At 56.6% G+C, this 21755-nt stretch overlaps 2 protein-coding genes across 32 annotated transcripts in view; one reads left to right on the top strand and one right to left on the bottom strand.

The window, feature by feature from the left end:
* Window positions 1–4500, top strand: part of NCOR2 (nuclear receptor corepressor 2) — a 200178-nt gene extending 195678 nt beyond the window's left edge. For 21 of the 28 annotated variants that reach the window (XM_037014401.2, XM_037014382.2, XM_037014389.2 and 18 more), the window contains 3 exons: window positions 1205–1426; window positions 2488–2667; window positions 3334–4500. In XM_037014401.2, coding sequence (XP_036870296.2) covers window positions 1205–1426; window positions 2488–2667; window positions 3334–3515 — 584 coding nt within the window. In that variant the 3' untranslated portion in view covers window positions 3516–4500. Of the gene's footprint in view, window positions 1–1204; window positions 1427–2487; window positions 2668–3333 lie in introns of those variants that run through there. The other 7 variants (XM_037014396.2, XM_017640511.3, XM_017640508.3 and 4 more) reach the window with 3 other exon arrangements.
* A 6085-nt stretch (window positions 4501–10585) lies between these two features.
* Window positions 10586–21755, bottom strand: part of RFLNA (refilin A) — a 227290-nt gene continuing 216120 nt past the window's right edge. The window contains exons 2-5 of one of the 4 annotated variants that reach the window (XM_037014243.2): window positions 19267–19319; window positions 19020–19094; window positions 12916–13025; window positions 10588–12093 (exon numbers count right to left, since the gene is read on the bottom strand). In XM_037014243.2, the coding sequence (XP_036870138.1) occupies window positions 11760–12093; window positions 12916–13025; window positions 19020–19022 (447 nt within the window). In that variant the 5' untranslated portion in view covers window positions 19023–19094; window positions 19267–19319 and the 3' untranslated portion in view covers window positions 10588–11759. Of the gene's footprint in view, window positions 12094–12915; window positions 13026–19019; window positions 19095–19266; window positions 19320–21755 lie in introns of all 4 variants that reach the window. The other 3 variants (XM_017652184.3, XM_037014241.2, XM_037014242.2) reach the window with 3 other exon arrangements.

Below are 21755 nucleotides of genomic sequence, written 5' to 3'. Positions count from 1 at the left end.
CAGCTATGAAATGATGGATAGGGCATCCCTGGCTGCAAGCAAGTTTCTAACTAAAAGGAAGACAAGAAAACCAAAATGTAGGCAGCAAACAGTTGCTGCAGAAATGTGATTTTAAAAGCTGCAGCCTCACAGAAGCCATCAGTCAAGTTGGGGGTCAGAAAGTCTCATTATTTGGTCATTTGGTATTTGTACTGTTCCCTCAGAATGGAAGTTTTAAAATTCATGAAAATAATGCCCACCAGCAGGCAGAGTGAGCTTGAACTTCAGTCGGCAAAGTCTGGTTTAACAAAAATGCCTGAAGGAGGTGCATTTCCCAGGTTTGCAGAAGTTCACAAGAAAGGGTTTGAATTGTTCACAAGAGAAAAAAAAGGGACAGAAAACCTGGTGAACAGAGGAGGAGACTTAATTAAAGTGACTTCGTAGTGGGTGTCCCGTCTGGGACCAATTTGTTGATTCGACCACTTTGTGATGGGGTGGCTGGGGTGAGGGTGGCTGGGCCAGGGGTGTCACGCAATTGTCTCTAGCTCTGCCCTGTCCCCCGCACGCCGTAACTGCATGGCTACGATCCCCACCTCACCGTTCGTCTCTGCACCTGTCTCTCCTCAGCTCCGGGTGGGGAGAGGGGGTGGGAAGAGAGTCATGCCCAGTTTTTGAGGGGCAGGCAGGGGCTGTGGATCCCAGGCCTTTAGGGCAGGGGCAGTGGGGGGCAGCAGGAGAACCGTCTGGCCACCTTCCCCTGTGACCTCCCCCCCAGTACCCCGCCAGCCCCAAGAACCCAGGGTGTACCCCCTAGGCCGTGTACCGAGCTCTGGCTTGACTTAGTTTCCCCACAGCCTGTTCCCCCTCAAACAGGGAGGCCCTGTGATTCACCTGCTCCCCCTTTTAAGGCCACTGGGAATTTTAAGGCCAGCTGGGACTAAGGGAACCAAGTAGGAAAGAGGCTGGGGGGTGGTCATCTAACCTCCCAAGCCTGCCTCCCCGGGAGTCCCTAAGCATCAAGGGCCCAAGTCAGAGGGTACCTTCCAGTCCCCACCATCACCCTGCAGGAAAAATGGGAGGCCGGGAAGTAAAGAACATGTTGCTTTGCTGAAATGTGCTCACTGTGTATTCTCTCTTCTCCTCCCTCCCCCCCTGCTTCTCTCTCTCCCTCTCTCCGTTGTCCCTGGCCCCTCCTGGCCCCTGTGTGTGTGTGTCTCTCTCCCAGGCCTTATGACCTGCAGAAGCCAGGCGGTGCAGGAGCATGCCAGCACCAACATGGGGCTGGAGGCCATTATTAGAAAGGCGCTCATGGGTAAATATGATCAGTGGGAGGAGCACCCGCTCAGCGCCAATGCTTTTAACCCTCTGAATGCCAGCGCCAGCCTGCCTGCTGCTATGCCCATAACCGCTGCTGACGGACGGAGCGAACACGCACTCGCCTCGCCAGGTCTGCAGGCCTCTCCCGCCCACCCACCCCTCTGTCCCCACCCCGGTGTCATTAATCCTCGCACCTTCGCTCCTCTGACCAACCCCTCCAGCTTTGGAGCTTGTGACTTTATTTTTGTGCGTGTTTGACATGGTTCTGGAGTTAGTTGACTTATCCCGAGTTGGGTGGGCACCTCAGAGTATCTGGTCACCCCGGCACCCCCTGCCCTGTAGGCCCAAAGGAGCTGCTGCTTTTCTAAAAACACTCACACTGCTGCCCAAGCCCTGCCCCACCTTCCTTCCCTGTTGGACACAGGTCCTGAGGATGCCTGTGTCCTGGCCCATCTTGTGTTTCCTTGGGGGAGAGCAGGCTGGAGTTAGACCCACCTTCTCTGTGGATTGCGGGGACCCGTAAGCTCACGGCAGCCAGACGCATGGGCTCAGCACCTGCTAGGGCCACTATGCGTGTTCACAACTGGCCCTCGGGCCTCCTGGGGAGGAGACGCAGTGTCTGGGTGCCATCCCAAACTCAGAGGAGTCTGGAATCCTGGGAGGCATCTCCTCCTCTGCTCCAGGTCCCTGATCAACACTCTGCATGTCAGAGCAAGTGCTGAGTGAGGAGCCCTTGGGCCCACTTGTCCCCCCTGGACACTGCAGCCCCAGGAAGTTCCTGGACTTAGTGGAGCCCAGGTGTGGCCTTGGGGGCCCTGGCTCCTCTGAAGAGGGCCTACAGCCTGCCCAGCACTGCACAGCCCTGGGGCAGTGGTGAGGGGCAAGCCAGAGGCCAAGGCTTCATGCTCAGGGTGTCAGCCCCTGTGTGGGTAGGTGGGCCTCAGGGCAGCCTGAGAGAGCTTTTCAAACAGTGCAGCCCACTCCCCAAATGGAAACTCGCCTCCAGGATCCGGGCTGGTGGCTGGGTCTAGCCACCTGGTTGACCTCCTTGGCTTCCCAGTGGTGTGGGAGCTGCTTTCTCCCTCCACAGGGGCTTGGGAGGTAGGTGGCCAGGGCCTCTCACCCCTGCCCTGTGGTGTGAGTTTTATCTCTGCAGTCCAACGTAGCCCCTTCCCATGTGTCTCCCTGCAGGTGGTGGCGCAAAGGCCAAAGTCTCCGGCAGACCCAGCAGCCGAAAAGCCAAGTCCCCTGGCCCAGGCCTGGCGTCTGGGGACCGGCCGCCCTCCGTTTCCTCTGTGCACTCGGAGGGAGACTGCAACCGCCGGACTCCACTCACCAACCGCGTGTGGGAGGACCGGCCCTCGTCCGCAGGTGGGCAGACGGGCTGTGGGCGGAGGGGCCTGCTAAGCTGCGTCACCAGGGGGCCGCATGCCCACACACCTGCTGCATGTGGAGTATGGGAATAGGTCAGGCCTGTTCTGAGAAGGGCCTGCCAGCTGAGCCCTGGCTTGGAGGTAGTCAGGAAGCACTTATAAGGGCAGGGGGCAGGGGGTGGGGAGCAGTGAAGCTGTAATCAGGGCTGGCCAGGGAAGCCGGCCGCTGGCCCTGACCAGAGGACTAAGGACACCGAAGGTAAAGAGAGAGGGACCCATCCTACTTGGTGGGTCATGAGGGAGCCAGGCTTCCTTTATGAGTGGGAGGAGCCCCTGGAAGGCTTTAGGTGGGGAAGCCCGTGACCTAGGATAGGTTCAAGAGCTCACTTGGCTGTGGAACAGACCCAGGGCAGGGCAGGGCAGGAACAGCGAGGCTGCTGCTGGCTCAGGGGGCAGGTGGCCCTGGCACGCAGGGGCTGGAAGTGAAGGGGGTGAGGGGAGGTGGGCAGGTTTGAGAAACCTTCCAGGAGTTAGAAGGGAGGGGCTGGGACAGCTGCTGGACACCAGAGCCCAATGCCCCCGTTCCTGGTGTGGTAAGAGGGTGGGCCTGGGGGGATTACCTGGCTCATGGGGCCTCCTGGGCGTCTCTCGGTCTTTCTGGCAGGTTCCACACCGTTCCCCTACAATCCCCTGATCATGCGGCTGCAGGCAGGTGTCATGGCCTCCCCGCCCCCACCTGGTCTCCCTGCGGGCAGTGGGCCCCTTGCTGGCCCCCATCATGCCTGGGATGAGGAGCCCAAGCCGCTGCTCTGCTCGCAGTATGAGACGCTCTCCGACAGCGAGTGACTGTCAGAATGGGGTCGGGGGGCGGCGCCAGGGCCCAGCAAGTGGCCGGAGCAGCCAGGCAAGGAGTGAGGTGGCTGCCGACTCCCCCCACCGAGGAAGGAGCCCCTGAGTCTGCCTGCGTGCCTGCCTGTCTGTCTGTCCAGAGCCGGCCGGCATCCTTGCCTGTCTAAAAAGCCTTAACTACGACTCCCGCCCTGGGCTGGCCCTGTGCAGTGACCTTACTCAGGGGATGTTTACCTGGTGCTCGGGAGGGGAGGGGGCCAGGGAGGGGGCACGGAGGGTGTGTGATGGCCACATGCACGCAGCCGGGGCGGCCAGGGACCCAAAGCAGGATGACCATGCACCTTCCATGCCACTGCCTCCCCCCTTAACGCATTTGGAACCAAAGTCTAAACTGAGCTAGCAGCCCCCGCACCCTCCCTCCATCCCCATCCCGCTTAGCACTCTAGACAGACGGACACGGGCCCTGTCCAGGCCCCAGCACTCTTGTCCCAGTCCCCACGGGCTGCCCTAGCCAACGAGACTGCTGAAAACCAAGTTAGGCCAGGTGGGCAGGCAAAGGGGCCAGGTGTGGCCTGGGGCAAGCAGATGCTCTGAGGAACTGGACTTTTTTTTCACACATCGTTGCCGCAGTGGTGGGCAGGAAAGGCAGGTGTAAATGATGTATTGGTTTACAGGGTATATTTTTGATACCTTCAATGAATTAATTCAGATGTTTTACGCAAGGAAGGACTTACCCAGTATTATTGCTGCTGTGCTTTCAATCTTTGCTTACCGCTCAAGAGGCGTGTGCAGGCCAACAGTCGGTGACCCCCATCATCTGCAGGACTGAGGGGGATGGGGGCTGCCAGCTCACCAGCTCCTCTGTGTCCTCCCTTCCTTGGGCAGAATGAATTTGATGGGTATTCTGTGACCGCCATCTGCGCACGGCGGTGGCATTCTGTCATTTACACGTTGTTCTCATTAAAAAGCAAATTATACTCAAGGCACAAAGGCTGCTTCTCTACCTTGGACCAGGAGGCCAGGCAACTGGGGACTTGGAGGAAAGGGGGTGTGTGACCCTGGAAGGTCCAATGGCACGCCCCTCAACTCACCAGACTTAATCTGCTTTATAGGTGAATGCTTACACTGACGGTAAGGGTGTCACCACGAGGGCATGGAATAGGCATATACCTGGTGAGAGTATCAAACATCACACCCACAGTGGGGGACAGAGGGGAGGACTGAGTGTTCCCACTCATGCCGAGGGTGTCCACGATGGCCATTGTCAGTCCTCAGCAGTTAAATGCATCTAGCGTTTTTCCTGCCCATGTCATGTTAAGGAACGAACAGACCCTTGGCTGCCACTGCTTTGCTGAGTGGCAGGAAGAGGAACACCACTTACCAGTGTGGGTCTTGAAACAGCTGCCACTTGGGATAACACGTCTCAGAAAGTAGTCCCACCCTCACGCCTGTCGCCTGTTGTGTTCCTTGGGGAGTAGAGCTGGACCTCCAGATGGGCCGTGGTTCTCTGCTCCTCCCTGTCTGGGCGCCAGTGGCGTCACTGTAACCATCCCTCCTGTTCTCCCTTGTGCAGCACAGCAGAGCCTGCAGCCAGCCATACTCTCACCAAAGCTGGACACCCTGCCTGGCCGTGGTCACAGGGTGAATTTCAGCCCCTGCTGCTAAGTTGGGTGCCTGATTCCAGAAGGGCATTCGGGACACTGGCTGCCTACCTGTGCCCTCTTCCTGTCCTCTTGTGTGTCTGCCCAGGGTCTTAGAGGTATATGCGGAGGGCACTGTGGTGAGGCAGGTATGGGGGCACGTGTGGCCTGTTGACCCAAAAGTAGGATGGCTGCCCTTGCCCGGGCCTGGCCTGAAGGCCCAGTGCAAATAGCAGGTCTTAGGAAATGCATAGCCACCCCTCTGTCACCCCACTGCCCCTGAGGGTATTGCTGGCCTGAGTGTGGCCTCTGGTGTCTGCCCCCTTCTCTAAGCAAAGGTCAGAGAACCTCCACCCCAGCAGAGCCGAGAGATCAGCCCTGCACGATGCAGGAGGGCCTCTGGCCCGTGACCCATCAGGCTCCGTCTGCAGGGGAGGGTTGGGCCTGTGGAGACAGTAGGCAGTATGGAGATTCACATGGTTGGAGGGTGTGGGGCTGCCGTGCTGAGTCCTGGGTCTGTTTCTGGTGGTGGACTCCATACCCTTCAACAGGTCTAGTACTGACAGGGGGAACCCCACGAGATAGTCTGCAAAGCAGGGGTTCTTATATTTGCTCAGTCATGCTAAGCCCAGGGCTCCTGAGATCCTGGAATCCACCCTGTTTGCATCACTCAGCCTCTTGGCCCAGGCAGCCCTGGGGTGCTGGCCTCTTGGCCCACCCAGAGACGGATGACTCCAAATATGCAGAGAGGGGCCTGAGAGCCGGCCAGTGTGTCTGGCCAAGGGGATGGTGTTCATTCAGCTGGGACCAGCCTTCCAGGGCTCTGATGGGGCCTTGCCATCAGGGGCCTCTACCTCTCATCAGACAGTGGCCTTCAGCCTCACATTCAGCCCTTTACAGACCCCCACAGGATTTTGGGGGCCGTGGAAGGAAGAACTGGAGGTAGAAATTGCCGTTTCCTACCTGGTGGTGGTGCCCAGTGCCCAGGCTAGCCCAGCACCCTGCCTCTCTGGGGTGTGGACCTGGGAGGTCCTAAAATTGGGTGTGGGGTCGGGGAGGGGTCTGCATCCTCAGGACTGCCCAGTTCCCTGGAACTCTATGTCACCCCAGGTTTACCCTGTGAGCCTGTGCCATGAGGCGAAATGAGCAGAGAGTTTTAAAGCCAGGCCTCTCAGTGACATTCTGTATGGTCTTGGGGATGCTCTGAGTGCCCTCTGAGCTATGTTTTCCCATCCCTTGTGCTTGTGGGCCTCGCTGTCCTCCTAAGGGCTCTGCCAGGCACCAGGCTGTAGTACTGAACACAGCAGGCAGGTGGTAGTGTTGGGCCAGCAAAGGGGGGGCCTCCCTTTCCCTCTCCCTCCCCTCTCCCTCCCCGCAGGGCACAGGCCAGCCCCCACCTGGAATCCAGGATGGATTCTGGTTGTACTAGCCACGCCAGCCACCAGGAATTGGCCACACATGCTGGTGCCACCCAGAAACCCAGGATCCCATGGCATCTTAGCTGCTGTCAGACCAGAGTGACATGGGGGTTGTGGGGGGGCACATAACTCAACCCGCCACATGCTCATCTCTACCAACTCCCTGTCTCCATGGCCTCAAGTTGACACCACTTGGTACCTCTCTCTGTCTTCTCTGAGGGCCAGTGGCCCAGACCTGATGTGGGGGTGTCTGCAGGGTATAGAGAGAGCTCACAGCCCCCCGTGCCTGTGGAGGGCTCAGCCTGTCTTTCAACCACAGCAAACCAGTCCTCAACCCCAAACCCCAACCTCCCTGGAAAACTCCTACACATACTTCAAAATCCAGCTGGGCATTAACTCCCATCTTCTGTTTCTGGGTCTCTGCTAACACACTGCAAACTGCCCATGCCTAAAACTGGACAGAACCCCTCAAGGGCAGGGCTCTTGTCTTTCCCCTCCTGACCCCATTGTTTACTGATCCCCCTGGTGACTGTGTTGAGCTGAGCAGACACTGCACAGTGTCAGTAGAAAACCGGAATCTGATTTGTAAATTGAAGGACAGTTATTGGCAATGTCTTCGTGTTTTAGGATATTGGGAAGTTGTTTAAAATGTAGATTCCTGGGCCTACCTAGAGAATATGCATATGATCTTTAGATCCAGAGTGGGGCCTGGGAATCTGTTTTCAACAAGCAGCCCAGGTGTTTCTGATGCAGGTGATTGGCAGCCCTCACCATGACAGTGGGTGGTGGCCAAGGTCAGAGCTAGACCCTCACCTAGAACCTGGCCCCTTTACTCTGGCCAGGAGGTCTCCAGTAAGGGCACGAGGGGCTCCGTAGAAAGAGGCCCAGACCAGTGCAAAGAGCAGCCACCCACAGGGAAGGCAGGAGTAGACTGTTTCCAGGCACTGGAGTTGGCTCGGGACAAGCCTTCCTGGGGCCATGTTACTCAGGCACTGAAATGACTGTGGCAATCAGGATGGCTTCTTGGAGGTGATGGTTCTTGGGCGAGGGATGGGCTGAGCAGAGGGAACCTGTGTGGCAAAGGCTGGGAGGTGAGCAACATGTGGGAGCCCAAGGTGGCTAGACATAAGCCATGTGGGAGCCCAGGAGTCTGTGAGGGAGGGAGCTGAAACCCAGTAAGGTAATTTGCTGGTTTTCTGAAATGTGGGTGGTGGCAACTGGCAAGAGTGCTGGGTGGAATGTGACAAAGAAACAGGCCTGGCAGGTCAGTGTGGGGCCAGGGTGGGGGTTGGCACAGTAGAGAAGGCCATAACAGAGTCCCTGTGCCCTGGGGAGGGGGCAGTGTGGCATGAAAGGTACAGACTGGAGGGCAGCTGCCTGCTTCCTTCCTCACCCTGCCCCTTAATTGTGTGACCCTGGTCGAGTCATTTGAACCCTTTGTGCCTTGGTTTCCCCATCTGTAAAAATGACAACGCCATTGCTGTGAGGAAAACTCAGATGCACTGTTTAGCTTTGCATGGACACTGTCCACTCACCTGTGTGAAGTCAGAAAGTGGGATGAAGCAAGGAGCAGAGACAAAATGAGTTCAGTAGAGGAGAAACTCCAGGTGGTCTGGCAACAATGAACCCTATTAACATCGTAATTTGGGAGTAAACCGATGGCTGGCAGCTGGTGGGACAGCCCCCTGAGGATTCTGTGCTGAGCAGGCAAAGGAAGGAATTAAAGACTCATCGTTTTTCTGGATTCTTTGGGAAGGTGAAATGTTCTTGTCCTACCCTGAGCAGGAGGACCCACGTAGAGTCCAGAGCACTGGGGCTCAGATGGGGGTGGGGGCTGCCAAGTCCTGGACTGGCAAGGGTGGCAGTAGATGCTGGGATGGGGAACACAGGGTGGACGCTGGGGGCCAGAGCCAGCCCTCAGACCTTGGCAGCATGGCAGACACCCTGCCCTGCCCCGGAATGGCCCCTGCTTGGTTCCCTGCAGCAGAGCTATGCCAAGTGTGAATCCTCATCATCCTGCAACCTGGGAGGTAAGACCGTATGCCCCTTTTGCAGCATAGAGAAGTGAATGACCATGCTCTTTTCCCAGCCCCAGAGTGGGTCTCCTGCTCCCGGGGCCTGCTGAGTAAGACATGCCCCTCTGGGGAACTGCCGTGTGCATTTGGATCTGGCGAGTGTGGGAGAAGGGGGACTGGAAGGGCCTTCTGCAGGCAACATGTTGCACCTGGGCAGTGGGACACTGACCTCCAGTCTCCTTATTTTGGGAGTGGAAATCTCAAGGCCTGGGACAGGATCTAGATGAAATTGGCTCCCCTTCCTGCCTGGCCTCCAGGTGCTCTGGGTTCCCATAGGACAAACTGCTTCAGAGGAAAACCGGGGTATGCTTGAGGCCTTACCAGTAGTTGCCCTTGCCCCCCACTTCCCACTCCTCCCAGGTTGGGCTTCTCTGAGCCCCCCTGCATACAAGGAGGCAGGCTGGGGTTCCAAGGTCAGCAGGATCTCAGGTCAGAATGACCCTTGGAAAAGTACCAATTGCAAGATGCAAGCTTCTGGGCTCTCCAAGGCATGTGTTCCTGGGTTCTTCGGGGGACACTGAAATGGAGTTAGGAGGGTAAGAGGCTTACTGGGGTCGACACTGTGAGAAATAAGCAGGGGTAGTGGGACTGGGCAGGGAGAGCCTCAGCCACGTACGTGCATCTGAGTTTCGGCCAACCCGAAGGCAGATTCCCCTGAAAGGGGTCCAGGCCTCTCCATGCTCTGTTATGGCTGGGGCCACCGTGAAGTGCTTGGCAGTGGCTGGAGGCCATCAGCTAACTGCATGCCTCAAAAGTTTTTTTTTTAAGGGCCCAGGGTCGCCTCCAAGGTCGTGGGATTCATCGGCACCAAATTTGCATGGTTCAGGAAGCCCAACCCATTTTTTCTTCAAAGTGTTGAGAGATTAAGCCTGTGGTTGAAAATCAAGCCTGTGCAGCTGAATTGGCTTGGTGCAGACCATGCAGCCCCCAGCATGCATGTCTGCACAGAACCCCCTCCAACAGGCCGAGTTCTTGGGCCTTCTAAGTCTGTGTCTGTGTCCCAGCTGTCCACACAAACCAGAAGCCTCAAGAGTCTTCCTCACGATGATGTAAACTGACTGTCCTCAGCCTTGCCCATCCTGGCCTCACCCCGGTCCCGGCCCTGTTAGAGACTGTCCTCCATTGAAGCAGGTAGCCAGTGGGTAAGAGTGCGGGCCCCTGGCTTAGATCCTGACCCACCCCTCACTAGCTGTGTGACCTTGAGCAAGTTAACCTGCCTGTACCTTACTCCTCTGAAGTGGAGATGCAGTAGGAGCCACCTCAGCTGGTAATGCTGAAGGGAGTAAAACCACACAAAATGTTTAACATGGTGCCTGGAGCACAATGATTGCTTGTAGTCCTTAGTAGAGCTTCACCGTTGTCATCTCACTGCCAGGCTCGGGGTCCGTTATCAGAAAGCCATAACTGAAGGATCACCCCCTTGAAGGATCTGTCCCCTGCAAAAAGCCTGTATGTCAAGAGATACCGCCACTTATCTTGCCCCACCATCTGCAGAGTCAGAGGAGCAAACTCCACAGTCTGGTTGCTGAGCATCTCACTGATTGTACTCACTGTCAATCCAGGCTGCCCACTTTGCAGAGGCAGCTGGGAGCCTTCTGAGACGAGCTAGGATGTGCACAAAGCACCTGGGTGCTAGAATGCATATTCCTGGGCCCCTCCTTGGAACACCCTAGACCCAAGTCCCTGGGTGGGGCCTAGGCCTCTGCATTTATCAACCAGCTCTTGGGTGGCGCTGGTGCACACTGAACGAAGGGGGTGGGGAGCACAGGGCTCTGAGCCTTCTGAGAGCTCCGTTCCCTGGGAGCAGGGGGGAGGCGGAGGGGAGGCAGGATTCTGCTGGCACTGACCCTGCGTAAGAATAAAGGGGTGGGGGAGGGCTCACGGGGTAAAACGGGCCTATGGAGACCAGTCCCCCATCACTACTGTAGGAGCTGTAGAGACACAAGAGGGAGCCTCTTTGGATTTGCACATTTTATTAAGACAATCTATTTCTTAAGTTATTTTTGTTGATCAGAAAGCAACTCTGGAGCATGGGAGCTGGAGCCCCAGAGCCTTTGCCCCGCCCTGGGGGTTACCACGGGAATAGTGGGGCGGCCCCCAACCTGCTGGTCCATTCAGATCAGGGGGCATCTCTAAGACCACACTGGGGGCTGCGGGGGCACTCACCCCAGGCAGCACAGGACTGTGGGCCCCCAGCCCTGGCACTCCCTGGGAGCACGAGTCTTTCTGGTCTTCCTGTCCCAACATCGTGTGTGCCGCAAGTCTGCAGCACTGGAAGAGAACAGGTGGAGTCATCACATGCTAGCAGGTGGCGTGAGTGAGGACAGCAGAGGCCAGAGCCTCACACAGGTGGAAGCAGACATTTCCGAGAGCTTAGACACCTCCCCTCGCACCCTGCACGAAGGCTCTGATGAGTCCTGGTCCAGAGGACATTGTGTACACAGAGCGGGCAAGCCCTGGGGTGAGGCTGGGGACCCAGAGCTCGAAGGCCTCAGCACACACGGCCTATGCCCTCAATCTTCGGCGCTGCACTGGAGCACAGCACCCGGAAACAGCTAAGGCACCGTCTTCTCCTGGCTGCCACCCTGCCCACAACCACCAGTGCCCAGCCGCTGCCCAACCTCCTGGCCCAACAGCCAGCAGGGGCTGCTCAGCCATAGCTCTCAGCCTGTACCTCCGTGCCAGGCTGTGCTCGTCTGAAAGGCCGGCCTTGGGACTGCCCCTTCCCAGGAGCATCAAGAGCCAGGCCACCAGCTCTGGATAGTCAGGGTGGCCAGGGTCTCAAGGAACTGCAGCAGGCTTCCCCAGCTAACGCTAGGACACCCGCCTTCCAGCGCTCAGGGCTGTTCCCGGATTCAAGGGCACACCAAGGTGGCCTCCTTCTCTCCCTGCCCTCAGGCTTGCCGCGCCACCTAACTGCAGGAACCCCCTTGCTCTTTGGAAGCCGTGCGTACACTGCTTCGCTGCCTGCGCGCTAATTAAATGTGTATAGTCCGCCACATTGGAACGGGTTAGAGACGGCCGGCCTCCCTCCTGCCCAGGCCCTGGCCGAGCGCGGAGTCGCCCTCGGCCCCTCGGGGCTCCACCCGACTCGGCCCCGGGCGCCGCCTAGAGCGCCGCGGGCCCCAGGAGGCCGGGCCCGGGGCGCGCGCACGGCTGGAGCTGCACGCTGGCGGTGAAGCGGCGGCTGGGCCGGCCCAGGCTGCAGTGCAGGGTGGTCCGGAAAGTGCTCCGCGCGTGCTTGGGGAAGATTATGGTGGTGCTGCGGAAGCGCAGCGCGCGCGGCCGTGGCTCCAGGGTCAGCTGGCTGCGGTAGTTGCGCCACGTGCAGTTGGGCGCCGCCACGATCGTCTCGCTGTAGGCCGTCACGGTGGGCACGGGCGCGTAGAAGATGTTGTCCCGGAAGTGCTTCTCCGAGGCGTACTTGACCTCAGAGTTGCAGCTGTGAGGGCGGAAGGAGGGAGGTGAGCCCGGCAGGGGGCGACTGGTCACCCGCCCGGACGGCCTGGGGTCAGCAGCATCACCCACGCGAAGGGGGCCCGAGGCTCAGCTCTTAAAACAACGGCCTGGACCCTCCCAAACGGCATGGTCAAAGGGCAGAGGGGCTGTGCCAGCTTGTAGGAGACTAAAAAGACAGGACAATTCGTGACCCTGGTGACATCCTGAATGGGGATAAAAATATATCCCATTTTGGGACAGTGGACAAAATATGACTACGCAGAGTCAACCTCAGTTGTCCTGACTTGATAACTGTGTCATTATGTGGGAGGATGTCTGGTTCTTAGGAAAGATGCTGGAGTGAAAGGTCAGGACATCACTAACCTCTCAAATGGTTCAGAAAAATGTTTCATTTGTATAGAAAGAGGGTGTGGACATTCAAGCCAATGAGTCAAATGTCAGAATCTGCAAATCTGTTTAACAAACCTACAGGGTTCCTTGCGCCCTTTCTGCAACTTCTCTGTGAAATTATATCAAAATATGTTTCCTCTAAGAGTGCTCTCAGCACCTCTAGAGAAGTGACCCCCTTACAAGTGACAATGGATAAAAATCAGCTGGCCTTGGGGGAAGGTCATGGGGACATAGCCATTGTGGGTAGGGGGCAGGGAGCAGGCCCAACAGTCCAATCTTAGAATCAGTTTTCCCTCTGGCTAAGACCTCACCTCATCTCCCCAGGGAGCAGCTCCCAGACTGCACCTAGAGGGAGGGGAGCCTACTGAGCCCCCCAGCCTGCCCCCACTCCCCACCCACCCACAGCCCCACTCACCGGATCTCATGTGTGGGTTCTGGGTTCACTTCAATGCTCTCCCCGAAGAACACAGGCAGCATCCGGGGCTTCATCTCCAGTGCTGGGGGATTCAGGGGCAGGGGTGGGGGCTGTAGGGCGAGCCATGGACATGGGGTTACACAGGCCTTTGGCACTCAGCTCCCCGACAGGCTCAAGCCCTGGCTTGGTCCATCCAGAAGCCCACCCCAGCATCCCTCTGAGATCCAAGCACCCTGATGTCCACCCAGAACACCCTCCTGGGCCCACAGGTCCCCAGCCACCGGCCTACCCTCCAGTTCCCAGAAGTCTCAATAAGAGGTAGTAACGGTCTCTTTGTGAAACCCCAGCCCACACCAAGCCCCAGGAACCAGGCTCAGCTCTGCAGAACTGGGACCCCTCTCGGCAGGCGCCCTTGAGCCCCAGCCCTCGCAAGCTGCCCCCACTTGGTGATGCAGTAGATCAAAGTGTCCTGGAACCCCATCCCATCAGGCACAGGTCCCCTCAGCCCCAGATGCCAACGCACCCATGGCCCTACCTCCCTGGCTCCACCTGCTGTGACCCAGCAGGAGACAAAGGCCGAGTCCCCCAGTGTCACTTAGTCACTGCCCACTCCATGGCTCTTGCTGCATCCACTGTCCACCTACGCTTTCAATTTACTTCATCTTTGAAGTCTTAACTAACCATCACCCTAGACAAGTCTATACCTGAAGTCATGGGGTTATATAGAAAACACATTCACGCCTTACCACTCAGAGACAGTGTCTCCGTCTCCTACAGTCCCCACGCTCTGGGGACGCGCTGATGAGGCTGCACCATCCGGTAAGGCAGCCACGAGCTGCCTGGGGGGATTTCGGTTTATCTTAATTAAAATTAAGCAAGTGAACAGTCCTGTCCCTCAGCCACACGGACCCCATTTCACATGCTCAGAGCCACATACAGTGGCAGCTACACTGCAGGTGAGAGCAGATCTAAAACGTTCCCCCTCTCAGAAAGTTTTCTTTGACAACGCTGTTCTAAGGGGCACCCATCTGACTTATTTTTTGGCAGGTAGGGTCTTCATTCAGAGCCTGTGAGCCAGCCCCCAACCCCAGGTCAGTCAAGGCAGCGAAACCAACTCAGACCAAGTTCTGCTGGTTAACCGACAAGATTTCCTCCATCTGTCCCCTCCCTGCCAGGCCCTCCTTCTCACCTAGATGATGATAAATCACAGCAGCTTACGCTTTTTGAGCTCCAACTGCACCAGGCACTGCTCTGGGCTCCAAATATCCACTCATTCAATCTCAGGATGGAGTTGCTATCAGTACCCCCATTTTAGAGATGCTGAAACGGATGCTCAGAGTGGTCAAGTAACTTTCCCGGGGTCACACAGCTAGGAAGAGGCAGAGCTGGGGTTTAGAGTCTGGCTCCAGAGTCCATGCCCTGACCCACGTTCCTCTGCTGCTTCCCATACGCATGGGATTGGCACCATGGCCCCGGGACTGCCCTGACATTGCCCACCCTGCGCACATGATCAGTGTGTGCACTTCCCACAGAGGCCTCTGACCGTGCATCTCCACCCACTGAACCACATCCAAGCTGCCTCTGTGCCTTGGCTCATGGTGTTCCCTGTACTGGGAACATCCTTCCAGCTCCTTACTTGGTCTAGTGCAACTCAACTCAGGCACCAGCTCCTGTCTTTCCGCTGCCCTCTGTGGGGTCCCTGAAGCTCCATCTGCTGGCCTCTACTGTGTGTGTCTGTCGCCCCCAGGCCATGAGACCCTTGAGGTTCAGGACCTGAAGGCCTCTCTAACCCAGGCTGGAACCTCACAGACCCTACTTTGTTGAAAGGTGAGAACTCATATGTGCAAAGCAGCCCTCTGCTGACTCGTGAGTCCCAGGGTCAGCCCCAAGCCTGTCTTCACATCTGGTATCAGCCTGTGGATGAGGGTCACTGTCAGCCCCCTCCCCGGCCAACCACAGTGGCCCCAGAACCAGGGCCAAGGACCACAGGGAGAAAGGGTGCAAGGTTAGAAAACGAAGTGGTGTCCCAAAGCCCCCGACAGTTTTGCTCAAGGTGGCCCTACCTCTCCCTGGCAATTACACAGAGTGAGAGGCCCCAAAGAGGACCAACTGCTGCTCTTTCCTGGATGTCGCAGGTAGAATAATGGCCCCAAAAGTATGTACAGCCTAATCTCCAGAGCATATGAATGTGGCTACGTGGCAAAAGGGACTTGCAGGTGTGGCTGCGTTAAGGATATTGAGCTGGGAATATCATCTTCATTATCTGGTGGGCCCAGTGTCATCACAAGCATCCTTGTAAGAGAGAGGCAGGTGATCAGTTGGAGAGATTAAAGATGCTCCGCTGCAGCCTCGGGGATGCACAAAGGGGCTACAAGCCCTGAAATGCAGGCAGATTCTTGAAGGGGGAAAGACGGGGACAGATACTCCCCTAGACCTTCTGAAAAGGAAACACAGCCAAAATCCTTGATTTTAGTCCATAAGATCCATTTTAGAGTTATGACTTTCAAAACTAAGATAATGTATGTTGTTTTAAACCACGGTGCTTGTGGTCATTTGTCACAGCAGCAACAGGAAGCTGACACGCCCAGTGACCCAGGGCAAACAACCCCTTCATCTGGCCAGAGCCTCCAGGCCGCTCAATGGGCGACAGGAGCACTGCCTGGCAGGCTGCAGTGACTGAGTCAAGGCGTGAGAAATGCGTCGGGTGAGCCCGGCAGAGGCTAAACGCTGTATACAAGTCGGCTTGCACTCTGAGTCATTTTCATGAAGGTCCAAAGGCATGCGGCTCAGGCTCTCTGGAGAAAGGTACAATCCACACCCTTTTGAACCCTGAGACAACACTGCTTTTACCTTCCAGAAGCAAGCACACATCATTTCAGGAGAAATTAAATCAAGTCAAATTAAGAAAAGGAAGGTTTAGGCACTTCCAATGTCATCCAGGGCCCACCTGGTGAATCAGCACAGACCCAGCTATAAAACTCCATGACTTGATGTTTATAAAATTAACACTTTCTCCAAAAGAGATCATCTGAAGTGTGGTTTTCCCCAAACCTGTATAAGTGTTTGATGAGCACCTATTATTTGTGGAACACCTACTGTGCTCTGAACACCAGCTGTATGCTGGACCCTGTGTGGGTGGGATGGGGCACACTGCTGCCCGGGGCTCCCTCTTGTTCACAAGGCCATGATGTGTGGCCACAGAGGAGGGGGGAGGATGAAGCAGGCACTGAGGGGCAGTGGACATGGGGCTAAGGTTCTTGGTGGCATTTCTTCTGTCCAGATAGGTAGAGGGGCTGGAGGGAAGGAGAGGCAGCCTGCTGCTGGTTTTAATCGCCCCCCACCTGACACACACATACCAAGAGAGAATAATTGCTGAGTTAAGGAGCCTGGTGGACTTCCTTGAGAAGCACAGCCTTTGTAGCTGTTGCGGAGCTGAGCGCTGCTCTCCCTCTTGGGTCCACGTGAGATAAACTGCCATTGCTCCTACTACTGCCCAAGGGGCCCTTGGGGGCCAAGGTGGAAGCAGCCCCATTCTGGCCAGATCTCGCCCCCTGACTGGCTGCCAGGAGAGTAGACAAGGCTCACTTCACAGTCTGTGCAGGAAGCTGGAGCTCTGGGCACTGTTCTCCAAAGGCCCCAATGGAAAAACATCTAAAATCCTCCCCAACTGGAAGCACCGCACAAGAGATACCAGAAGCCTGTGAAAACCCAGATGCGGGCTGGCATCCAATGGGCCTGGGTGGCGAGACGGCTCCGGAAGTCACTGCCAAGGCCCCAGGATGCCCTGCAGGGCTCCAGGGATGGACACCAGGGGAGGACAGGGGCAGCCCTCCGCCTGGCAGAAGCTCAGAGCTGAGTCCTTCTGGACACAAGGTTATTTTAAGAGCAAAACAGCAGCAGACCCCCAGAGCCCCAGCATCCCGGGGAGTGGGCAGGGAACGCACCTTTCACAGCCAAGGTGGCGTACCATGGCTCAGGAGGATGACGCACCAGCCACCCTGGCGCAGACACTCCTCAAAAACTGGATCACGGTCCCAAGGGGTCCACCAACATGGGGGAGAGCTGAGCAGGGGCTGGGGCTCGCACACCCAGGAGACACCCTGCAGTTGCACGCTGGCCAAGTCACAGCCCACCCGGAGTGATAAAAGCCCCAGACAGGCCAGTAACCCATGCCCGCCCTCCAAGGTGGCTGCACCCCAGATCTTTCCCCCAGAGGCCTGATTAAGGTTCCACTGGAAAGAGGACAGACCCTCAGCTGCCTATCACTGGGCCTGTGCTTGTCTGTGAAATGAGGCTGTGCCGTTTGTGAGGCCCGCACCACAGGCTAGGAGCCGTCACGGGTACTGGAGGCATAGGCTGGCAGGTGTCAGGGCTGAGGGGACTCCAGGGAACCAGGCAAAAAATACGGAGTCCCAAGTGCAGACACGCTGCGAGCCCAAGGCTAGAATCCGTGTCCTGGACGCCACCCCCCACCCAGGGATGGGCCAGCTCCCAGCTCCTCCCCATTCTAACCCTGCTCTCTCACTTCCTGTGCAAACAGGGGTGTGGGGGACCAGGGAAGACCTTAGAGGCAGTGGGATTCAGAGGACAGCTGGCTGCCCTCTGCCCACCAGGCTACACTCCCCTGCCCCTCGCAAAGTGATTCATGTGCCTAACCCAGGAGCTGGCAAGGGCGAACACTGCTGGCTGGGAGTAAAACTACACATGGGTGTTCTGGGCTTCTCCCCTTCCTGGCTCGCACAGGGCCCAGCCCACAGAAAGATAACCACTCTGTTGTGGGAGCTCAGTGCCACCCAATGACGGCCCAGCCCCACTGGGGACACGGCCCAGGTGACAGGGACACATAGGGATCACACAACAATATCTGTGCCCAGCCTGGGTGACACACAGGGCCCGCAGTGGCCACAGTGTGGCCCATGGAAACATGAATTTCAGTTCAGCCAGGGAGCAACAGCTCCCATCAGTGGAGGGCAAGTGGCAGGAGGAGGGGGCCAAAGGACGCACTGCTGCTCCTGGAGAGAGCAGACCACCAGGGAGACTTCCACAGGCTCAGGAGAGGCACCCTCACAACAGCCACGTGGAACATCTGTACTGGCTGCACTGGCCTTTCCAAGGCCACTAACCTCACTTGTGGTTATTCATGGCAGATGCCAGGGCAGGGGTAGGGGGTTCCTTATGCTCCTTGCCCTCCCCTAACATGGCACAATAAGGCCTGTCTGGAGAGCCCAGGAGACCTGAGCAGAGCAGTTTGATCCCTGGAGAGGCACAAAGTATTGCGTGCCCAACCTAGACCCCACAGGCCCACGGTCTGATGCCCAAAGCAGCGAACTGAGCACACACAAGCATCGCAGATTCCGGGCCTCCCATTCTGCAAACAGGCTTCCTACGACATGCGGCCGGATGGGCCCAAGCAAGCAGGAGGGTGGCGGGTTGGCTGTGACCCCAGCAAAGATATGTGCTCTTTGAGCGTGACCCTGTTTGGAAATAGGGTCTTTGCAGATATGATCACATTAAGATGAGGTTCTACTGGGTAGGGGCCTAAATCCAGTGACTGGTGTCCTTGTAAGAAGAGGAAAATTTGGACACAGGACACAGAGGGAAGGTGGTCATGTGAAGATGGGGCAGAAACTGGAGTGATGCATCTACAAACCAGGGGACACGAAGGATTGCCCGCACCACCAGATGCTAGAACACACATAGTGGGTGGATTCTCTCCTAGAACCACTGGAGGGACTGTGGCCCTGCAGACACCTTGATTCAGACGTCTGGCCTCCAGAGCTGTGGGAGCAAGAGTTGCTGCTGTCTGAGGCCTCCCGTTTGTGACTTGGCTATAGCAGTGCTAGGAAGCCAGTACAGGCACCTGCCAGCCAGGGGGTGGGAGTCACAACCTGGGCGCAAGAAGCCCTAGTGGGAAACTGGAGGGCTTGGGGTGGCCTCCCACTTCCCTGGAAAACTCAGAGCACTGGTGCGTCCCAAACTACGCCTTCCAGTGACAGGGGTCGCCTCCACGAAAGTGGCCTGCTTTGGCAGACAAATATTCCCTCTGTGCTTTCATGCATCCCAAGATCCAGACATCACTTCAGGAGGTGTTAGGGTCTGTATACCATCTCTTCAGCCAGAAGCCATAGCAACAAGGGCAGCAGGATGAAGGCATGGGACTCCAGAGCTTCACACGACAGCTACAGGGAGAGAGAGCTTCTCAGACTTCATGGCATTTCCCCTGGAGGCCAGTTCACCCAGGACTAAGCAGCCAGGGCTGAAAGTAGCGCCCAGTTTCTGGCATCCCGCCCCCTCCCTCCTCACAGCCTCCCTTTCTGCCAACAGGCTCCTCCCACCCCGGGCCTGACCCACCTGGCTGTCTTCCAGCTGAGCTTGTTTAGACACCTTCGCAGTCAGGGATGCACCTGTGAGTTGCAAGGGGGCCGTGGGAACAGACCCTGTCTCTTCAGTCTGTCCGCCCATCCGTCCATCCATCCATCCATCCATTTGCCTACCTGTCTGTGCTTAATCCGGGGCACTAACTCCTAACTCTCCCCCTTCCCTTACCCTCTCTCTTCCCGCTTGGTTTCAGCATCACAGAAACAGAAAGAAGAAAATCTGGCAGTCCTGGGCTGTGGGGGCTGGTTGGTGACAGCCAAGATCCCAAGAGAGGCTGTGATCATGGGTGGCCTCAAAGAGCTGGGCAGCCCCAGGAAATGTTCAAGGATGAGGCAGAGATGCCCCATTTCCCACCACCCAATTTTCCTGGATCCAGCCCACACGGCTTCTCTGGGAATGTGGGCCCCGGGAACCAGCATCTTGTCCTTGGGGGCAACACTCAGAAATGTACCCTGTGCAGAAGCACACCTGGGAGATCAGATGGGGGTGACAGGCGCAATGCAAGCTGGAGCCCAGGGCAAGAGAACCCCACCTCCACATCTGAGGGTCCGTCACCTCCTATCATCGTGTCCACATCTCACCCCCCACAGCGGTGGCTGTTCTCTCAAGCGTGCACCCCAGAGAACATGGCCTGAGATCCCCAGTGCTGTTTGTGGTTTCCTCAACTGCCCATGTGACCCCGGACAGGTGGGTGCTGCAGCACATCTCCCCAGCCTTGGCCTCCAGGACTGGGGGAACATAGGAGTCCACTCAGCCTCGAGCGTGGAGGCAGCACACACAGCCTCCATCTGTTTACAGCTGTGTCCCTCACCCAGCCTGACTTAAATATTTGTGGGATGAATGCAGCTGACAAGCAAACCCTCCTGGCAGCCATGTGGAGACAAGTCCGACACAGACCCTGTTTCTCACAGCATCTCACACAAGTCTCTGGCTTGGGCTTCTAATCTGGGGAGTCTAGGGCTCAAAATGCCTTACAAAAAATAAAACTAAAACTAGTACATTTTTTAAAAACCAATGGAATTTTACTTTCTTGCCTGAGCTTGGCCTAAAAGTTCCCACTCTGGCCACTGCCAGCCTCCTTGCTGCTCCTTGAACATGCCCATCTTGTTCCCACCTCAGGGCCTTTGCACTTGCTGTTCTTGGGAACTGGCATACACTTCACTCCTAAATCATATGTCCACTCCCTCATTGTTTTCTGGTTTCTGTTAAACATCACTGCCTGACCCTGAAGTAGCACCACTCTCCCCTACTTCTTGTTCTAAGGGCATTTACAGTCCACCTGGTATTGTGTCACCTGGTGATTCTGTCTCTCCCCCTAAAATGCCACTCCCAGGAGGACAGGGATCTTGAACTGCTGTGTCCCCCATGGTCTAAAACAGTGCATGGCAAAGAGTAGGTGCCCAGTAAATACTGGTGTGACAAATGGCTGATTCCCAGATCTTCATTTGGCTTGGGCATCACCAGGAACACTAGTATCTTTGCTCCAGAGAATGAACAAGAAAACCCCATGTTCAAGGCGGGGTGGGAGGTTCATTCACACTCACCCTGGTCCCCAGTGCCTCTACTGTCTCATGGGGGCAGTCTCACAGCCAGCCAGATACCCTGCATAAATGGGGTATTGTCTGGAATGGAAGGTAAGTCCAGCTGATTGAAACAAAGTGGGGGGAAACGGGACCTCTCTGAGGAACTGAAGCGTGAGCAAATTTAACATGCACACTAACATGCATAATAAGCAGAGTGACAAGCTGGTGAAGACCTCAGCAGCTAGGGTTTAGGGATAGCACTGCAGCTCACATCCCTGGCTGGGGCATGTGCTACCAACTTTGACTGGGAAGGCAGTGCCAGTCACTGGGTGTCAGAACAAAGGTAGCTGCCCCATGCAAAGCAGGCTGACACCTGGAGGCTAAGGGGACGCCAGAGGAAACTCGGCCCTACTTGCCCCCACCCCTTCCTGGGCATTTGAAACCATCAGCTCCAAGATGAGAACAAGTCTCTGTCCTTTCCCCTGGAACATGCAAGATCGGCAGCGGATATTTTGCCTACATCTGCGCCTGGAAAGCATCCTCGATGAATCATCAGCAAGCACAGTGTTGTTAAACAACAGATTAACAATATTTAACAGGAGTTCCCGGGAGGTGGGGCACCCTGCATGACAGTAACGGGTTAGGAGGGCAGGCCCAGGGCTGCAGGCCCCAGGGCTGCGAAAGGTTGCCCGTGGCAACCATTTCCTCTCTCTTTATTGAAAGCAACATCTCAGAACCTCATTGGTCCGCAGGCATTTTATTTTTTTAATTAAAAAACAAAACCAATAGGTAGTTAATTACTACGCAGCAAAAAGTAGGGTAATACAAGGTTTAAGTAGAGACTCTTGATCTAAATTCCCTGGGTTCTACTCCAGCTCATCCACCAATCAACTGGGTGATCCTAGGCAAGTCCCTAGCCTCTGTGCCTCGCTTATGACA

Source organism: Manis javanica, chromosome 15 (genome assembly GCF_040802235.1).
Source record: "Manis javanica isolate MJ-LG chromosome 15, MJ_LKY, whole genome shotgun sequence".
NCBI classification, from domain to species: Eukaryota; Metazoa; Chordata; class Mammalia; order Pholidota; family Manidae; genus Manis; species Manis javanica.
The sequence above is the reverse complement of the archived record's forward strand: the minus strand, read 5'-3'. Positions and strand labels throughout refer to the sequence as shown.